The 7,841-nt window shown below is 33.3% G+C and overlaps 1 protein-coding gene across 1 annotated transcript; it reads right to left on the bottom strand.

The window, feature by feature from the left end:
* Positions 1–4,324: 4,324 nt before the first annotated feature.
* Positions 4,325–7,193, bottom strand: LOC111403739 (pectinesterase-like). The gene is made up of 2 exons (XM_023032348.1): positions 6,027–7,193; positions 4,325–5,189 (listed from the first exon to the last, which is right to left on the bottom strand). Exons 1-2 carry the CDS (start codon positions 7,072–7,074, stop codon positions 4,498–4,500), a joined length of 1,740 nt encoding a protein of 579 aa, XP_022888116.1. The 5' UTR covers positions 7,075–7,193; the 3' UTR covers positions 4,325–4,497.
* Positions 7,194–7,841: the final 648 nt, after the last annotated feature.

Raw genomic sequence — 7,841 nt, forward strand, 5'->3', positions numbered from 1 at the left:
CCTTTCTAATTAGACAGTTTTTTCAATTTTGGACTCATTTGCACATGTCTGGGCCCATAGTTGCAATTTTTTCTTCTTTTTTTATGTTTTGTTTAAATATGAGGGTATATTGGTCATTTTACATCAAAAATTGGTAAAAATGACGTTCAACGCAAAGAAATATGGAAATATGGGCAAAAATGCTAAAAAATGAAAGGTATGAACCTTTTTCACAATGAACTCGAAAGGTATGGACGTTTTGTGTCAATTACCCTTTTTGGAAAACTTGTTCTAATTCTGATTCTGAGTTTGACTCATTATCAGAACTACTGGAATAAATAAGATTGAGAAGTTTAAGTTTAATATCTTCATCAATTTGAAAATTATTAATATTTCCTTTCGAAGGACATTTATTTGAATAATGACCTATTTTCTGACATTTCCAACATATTACATTAGAATTTTTTGAAGATTTTCTTTTTGAAAATTTTTTCATTTTCGAATAATTCTTTTGAAATTCTCTTTTTGAAAATAATTTTTTCTTTTGAAAATTTTGAAGAGGGAGGAAGAATTTTTTTCAAAATCATATTGTTCACAGAATGATCCTAATCCCTTAAGATTTTCAGACCTTTCTGATTTCAATTTTGCTTTGAATTTCATATCATTGCATAAATCTAATCCTGCTTTATTGATAATTTCACCATAAGTAAAATCTTGAAGATTTCTTTCTTCGTAAAGAATTGAATTTCTGACTTTTTCAGCAAATAGCTTTGAAAGTTCAGAAATAAATTTTTCTTTGCAATATGATTGTTGACAGTCTTCTCATAAAATACGAGACAAGAACAAGCTAAAACATTGTAACTTTCATTAATATCTTGACAATCTTGAGTTCTGATAATGTTTCCATTATCATTTCTTTTGACAGCATGGAGTATTGAATTTCTTTCATATTGAGATAGATAATTGATCCACCATTGATCAAGTTGTCCAATAAAACCAGTAATGATATCATGGACAACATTATTTGAATTGATTCCTTTGCCTATGTATGTTTTATAACACATAGTCATGGCTTCAATAGGATTAATAATTTGATATTCAGTAAGACCATTGAGATTCCACTCGACACTGGTTGCACCATCATAAATCTTTTGTGGTTTTTTGTTTTTTCTTCAAAAAGCAAATTGAGATGAGTAGATTTTAGATAATATGTTGGAAGAATTGAAGGATTTTTGAGTTTATTGATAGAACTAAAATTTTCATCAATAAATTGATTTCAATTTCATCAATTGTATTGATATTATTTTGAATAGATAACTTTTTTAATTGAATACAAAGTTCTTTGAGAACATTAGTTTCTGTTTTCAATTTTGAAGTTTCTACCTTTTCAAATTGAGGTACTAAATTATTTGGATGAAAAATAAGAGCTTTTGAATTTGAAGATTTTTTTATCATCACTATCTTTCAACTCTTTCTTAGAATTATTAGAGGTGACTTCTGATTCAGAATTTATCTCAATTCTATTGAGTTGAGAACATAAAGATTGAAGAGCAATATTTGTATAATTATTTTGAGCTTGAATATTTTTAATACCTTTTGCAACAACTCAAGATTCATCAAGTCGTTCTTTAGATATTCTTTTGAGAAGGGACGCAAGATTTCAGTATTACCATGTAAGACAGTAATTTCTTGTAAATGAGGATGAGAAAATTGAATAGTATCTCCACTTGGAGTTTTCCAAGTCTTTTTCGAAGTAGTAGTTGTATGTATTTTTTATTTAATAGGTTTTTGACCAAAAACTTTGAAATAAGTCCACTCATAAAAACTTGAATCTTTTGGAAGTTCATAGAAATCTTTCCAATAAGATTTTCTTTCTTCTTTTGAAAAGCTTTTGTGAAATAATTTTCGAAAGTTTTTAACAATTGGATTTTGATCAGTTTTGAACTCATTTTTCTATCAATTCTTGAAAAAATAACATTACATTGATGTTCAAAACTTTCTGGAGGAGGTACCATATCAGATAAAGTTGAAGAATCCGGTTGTTCAGAATCCTCATGTTTTTCTTTATATTGAGGTTTTGGAATAATTGAATTAAAATCAACACAAAAAAAGATAAGATGTTGAATTTCTAGCAAATTGAAAAGAAGTTCTAGTTCTGTCTTCAGATCTAAAAGAGTAAGATCTTTGAAACCTAGAAGAAGATATTTTGAATGTCATCTTAACTTTTCCATTAGGAAAGGTAAGAATTTGATTAGGAATTGTTTGAAAAAGAGCATGAATAGGATTTTAAACGTTTTCAAAATTACATTCAAGTCCTCGAGATTAAAGATTCCAACGAATTTTCTTAGGAATCATTGTATTTGAATGAAAATGATTGCATTCAACCAAAAGACTTTCATCTTTCGAAGATGATCAAAGAGCGTCAATATTGAGTTGAGTATTCATGAGCTTGTAATATATTCTATATATTACAGCAAAGGCCTTTGAACAATCATCAAAATCAAGATTTTTTGTTTGAATATGAAGATTTAGAATATTAAGAATGGCTTCATCATTGAGACTAATTGAAAAATTGGAATAACAATTTGAATAAACAGGACCATTTTCTAGATTTGATTCTAAAACAGATAATAATGAATTTTCAAATTTTAGAAGTCTCTTATTTCTAAGAGTTAAGAGAATAGGAATGTCGAAACCAAGTCAAAACAATGGTTTGACAGCAATTTGAATTAATCCAACATGAAAATAATTAAATTTCTTCCTATGGGATTCAATTGATTCTTTTGAAAATAGATAGATAAATGCATTTTGAAATTTGATTGGTATCGTTTGTTCAAAAGTTTTGATAACATAATTTTGAGAAAAATCAATTTTTCGTATTTTATTGATGGAGTTTTACTCCATCTTTGAAATAGTCCAATTTTGAAGTCTTTGTTTTATTTGAGCAATTTGAAGTTCATGTTGATTAAAATCATTTTATGCAGATGCAAATGCAAATGTTTGATTTAATTCTTCTTCATTTTGAAAAACATTTGGAGCATTTGAATTATTTTCAAATCTACTACTAGATCTCCTAAACCTCATCAAACATCCAGGAATCAAATTAGGTTATCTTATTGAATAGTGTCTACAGTGATAAACCATTACAACCTCACCTCACTCTCAAAATTATGTTATTGAAACTTTTGAACAAATAATATTAATCAAAAGTCAAAAATGCATTTATCAATCTATTTTCAAAAGAATCAATTGAATCCCATATGAAGAATTTTAAATATCTTCATGTTGGATTGATTCAAATTGTTGTCAAACCATTGTCTCGACTTGGTTTAAACATTCTTATTCTCTTAACTCTTAAAGATAAGAGACTTATCAAATTTAAAAATTCATTATTATCTGTTCCAAAATCAAATCTAGAAAGTGGTCCCGTTTATTTAAATTATTATCCCAAATTTTCAATTAATCTTAATGATGGAGCCATTCTTAATGCTTTAAATTTTCATATTCAAACAAAAAATCTTGATTTTGATGATCGTTCAAATGCCTTCGCTGTAATGTATAGAGTATATTACAAGCTCATGAATACTCAATTCAATATTGGCGCTTATATATATATATATATATATTTATTTATTTATTTATTTATTTTTTTTTTTTCAAAATAAGATCTTGGTTAACAGTTCTTTTTAGATTTTTTGCTCTTTCACATTTCCTTAATAGAATTTTAAAACGTAAAGAAATAGAAAAAGAAAAGTAACAGTCAACAAAATTAATAAAAATTAATTATTATTTATTATATTTTTCTTGAAATATAGCATTAGTTGCTAGCTTATATCTTGTGAAGTTGATTATCTTGTCTTGAGTTAAAGTTTTTGCTTTGGTTGAAGTTAAATTCAAATTTGAAGTATTATGGAAGAAAATTTAATTTCAATTTTTTGACGAAACAATTCAAAAATTTTTGGATTAATGTTGGTGTATAGGGGAGAGTTTAGAACCCCTCCAAAATACTCACATCGGGTGGATCTCATATGAGTAAAATATTGTCAAAAAAATACCACTCACCCCCTATTGTGAGTATTCTAGAGGGGTTTTGTGAACCCTTCCTTGCACCCTGAGTAAAACTCTCAATTTTTTCACTTGTTATGACTCTCTTCTATTGTCAAATTGATCGAGTGACCATCGATTTTATTTTCCATATTCTGACTTTTTATAGTCTGAAAGTATTGGTTGATAAGGAGTAAATCTTATATATACACCTGACTAATCTCGCGCACGCACAAACGAACACTGAATTATAACTACTATTTATAATGACAACAGTTCAGCGATCAAACTCTTCAAAAAATGTAGAAGCAAGCTTGCGCAACCAGGATCTTAGCATTTGAGGTCCATTGAATTGTACAGAATCACAAAAGAACATCAAATAAATGAAAATGGGACTTGAATTTTACTAACAAGCATTTGTTCGACGTAGATTGCAGCCAATTTATTCATAATATGCAACAAGATAAAATGAAATTAAGTACCAAGAGAAAATGGAAAGCCAGTGGCCGATAGCCAACTTCCGCCCGCGATAAAATTCCCGGCAGTAAAAGGTTGGGCCTCTGTCACACTAGTGAGCACCCTGAATCCCCTCCATGTGACCCTGTTTGACGTATCAGCACCAGCGCCAGTATTCTGATACTCGGCGTAAAATAGCGTGTTCAGCGCGAAATTGCCATCCCACTCATACCACCCCGCCGGACGTATAACAGCACTTATATCAGATTGCATAACGACGGTCCTCGAGTATTCCTTCCATGGCCTTCCCAAATACGTTTCAACACTCCCCAAAACAGCCTGGAGATCTGAAGTTGCCCCAATCCTACAATCTTGGATAACTATACCAGTGTTCTGGTTTGGATCATCCCTGCCTTGAGCAGTGACCATATTTCTCTGGCCGGAATTGGGACGTCGTGCATGGATGTCACAATTTTGAATCACGACTGCAGCATTGCCGAATATGAAATCGACCGTGCCTGCTATGAGGCAACTAACATAGAATTGACGGAGTGAATGCACGTACAGGGTATCCTGGTACGCGAGCATGTCACATCTATAGAAAGCGGATAAGTCGGCATTCACCCGGAGGGCGACGGCTTGGTGCTTTGATGGTCCTGCGGTGTTTTGAAACGTAACGTCCCTCGCCAAGAATCCATCACCAACCACAGCTGCACATAAAATAATACATCGTAACCAGTGTTAGTTAACAAGTATTGCAACCAACCCGAAACGACACGGCAACGTAACAACTATTTCACTTCCTTAGTAGTATTCGATATTCCCAATCACGTGGCCCCCAGGGCACATCTCCAAGTGCTAAAAGGAGAGGATGGAGAAATTCAGGTTTGCTTGAGACTGCTGCGTCAAGGGTTCGAATCCTAAAATATGAATTTGACTCTTGAATAAGTGCAAGTGTACATGCAACCTTCCACCCTGTACCCTTGGAAGCATAACATGCGATTTACCTCACTCACGGTACTTCAGGGTAGGGACGGTGAGGGACCTTTAAAGTTAGAGTTCAACCTTTTGATATTCCCAATAACGTGTAACATAATTGCGAAATTCAAGAAATGCAATCCGACAAAATAATACACAAGCCCACTAGCCATACTGAGTTAGCTGGCAGATTTATTTATTCTATTTAGGGAAGGATAGTGGACCATTGTCAATAAAGGGATTAGGTTTCTCTGGTCTCTCAATTCTTAGGGAGACGTGATACGAATATTTTTTGGAATTATTTAAAGGCTAAAACAGACATCTCTTTCCCGCACGTAAATAGTCACAAATATAACTAAACCCGTGTTTGGTAATTATTCTTTAAAAAAAAAAAAATTCTCATGCTCGTTTTTTAATCCCACATACTCGTGATAAAATATTTTTCCGCAAATTCAAAATTTTTTCTACCTTTTAACCACACATTCTTGAAAAATTTACAATTTAAAAACTCATTATTTCCAAAATAAATCTGTCTAACGGGCTTATAAGTTAATAATTGTAAGACTAACCAACTGTGGCGGAGTTGAAGGTGGTGCTGCCATCGACCACATTCCGACTGGCGGTGATGATGGTGGTAGACCGCCCATCTCCGACGAACATTAAGTTAGTCTTCCTCCTCGGAATTTCCACATTCTCTCTATATACACCAGCTTTAATCCGAATTATGTACCTCCTAGTGCTTCTTTCTGGAGCTGCTGTGACCGCTGCTGAAATTGTCCGGTGATTTCCACTTCCATCGGCCGCCACTGTGACATCAGGCGTTACAGTCGAAGCCTGCAGCAGCCTCCTATCCCCGGCCGACAGCCATTTAGGCCATTCTTGCTCATTTTCCTCTCCAAGCCTCCTCTCCACAAAAGAATCCCCATTTGCAGCCATTTCAGCATCTGTAATGTTCTTAAACATGGCTAGAACGTTGCTACATAATCGGAAAACATGCATCTGACCCTTCAAAAGAGCTGAACGGACTGTTTTATCAGCCCCGTCGTGAGAAAACCCATCAAGGCAGCTTTCTTGATTCGTTTGCGCAGCGCTTAACAACGTCTTGAGATTATCAACATGGTCCGACAACGAATAATTCTTCAAACCGTAGTTTTTCAGTTCACTCTCTGAATCATAAAGCTCGTCCAGTGCGTCGTCTATCATTTCCAGGCAGTCGTGGAGCGCACCCCTCTCGCGTACTGTCAAGGATTTGCGCTTAGCTGCGAGTTTCTTTACAGTGAAGTAATTGTGCTTGACAGTGATAATGGTGTAGTTGAGAGCAGTCATCAGTACATCTTTGCTGCTCTTTATGCTGCTGGCAGCCTCCGGCACAGCTGCGATGGTGGACATGCACAATTCCGGGTACAATGTGGCGGCGCATGTAGATTTGACAACCGCTTGGGCTTCGCTGCCGCCGCCACCACCACCACCACCACTGCCATTGCTCTTCTGGGATCCAACAACTGCTGCCACTATAATTGCCACTACTAGTAAAGATGCCAGTGAGAAAAAGAGGAGGATTTTTCTCTGCTTCTGATGCTTTTTCTCATCAGAATGCATATTTTTGTTCTCCAACATTTTTTACAAGATTTAGGTTTTGTCGTCAAGAAGCAAAAATGGAGGCTGTTCACCACTTCACCACACAGCAAAAAGTCCTACTTGTAGAACCCTTTGACTACTGTGCATTTGGGGGCGGACTCAGGGGACTTCCCTAGGTCACTTGACCCTTCAGATTTTGCAAGTTATTATTATTATTATTATTATTTTTTGATGAAATATCAAACGAAGTTGAAACATTATATTCTTAATATCATTTTGAAATACTCACATTCTAGTATTTCACGTCTTTAATGTTGTACGAAATGGCCAATCGTAGCAAATGTTACGACGTGTCAAAATAGGCTGTTTCAAACTAGTATTTCGAGAATTTCAATAACAAGCTAACTTTAAAAAAATTTCGACGATTATAAACTAGCCATATCCATAAATCTTCTATATTTTCTCGAAACTCATTAACTCATTTCGAGAATTATATCATAAACACATCGAATGATTTAAATAAATATCGAAAATAGTTAAACGTACGTCAAACGTGTATACTAAAAAAAGACGGATAACTCGTCTTTTTAAAAAAAAAATCAATTATTTTATTAATATTTATTATTTTTGCGCGACAAAATTCTCAATATAATTTACATCATTTTATTATGAAAATTTATATGTGGTATGACGTCAAAGTTTTTTTTTTTTTTTGGTCATAAAAATTCTTAATAAATTTTTTATTACTTCATAAGGGTTTTAAATTGTTATACTTTTTTATCTTGACTATTTTTTAATCTGAAAAA

The sequence above is a fragment of the Olea europaea genome, chromosome 11 (assembly GCF_002742605.1).
Source record: "Olea europaea var. sylvestris chromosome 11, O_europaea_v1, whole genome shotgun sequence".
Classification (NCBI taxonomy): Eukaryota; Viridiplantae; Streptophyta; class Magnoliopsida; order Lamiales; family Oleaceae; genus Olea; species Olea europaea.

Coding starts and splice junctions, on each gene's coding strand:
- LOC111403739 (XM_023032348.1), bottom strand. CDS start 7,074: ATGTTGGAGAACAAAAATATGCATTCTGATGAGAAAAAGCATCAGAAG. Junction 5,190..6,026: donor CTTCAACTCCGCCACAGTTG/GTTAGTCTTACA, acceptor TTTTATGTGCAG/CTGTGGTTGGTGATGGATTC.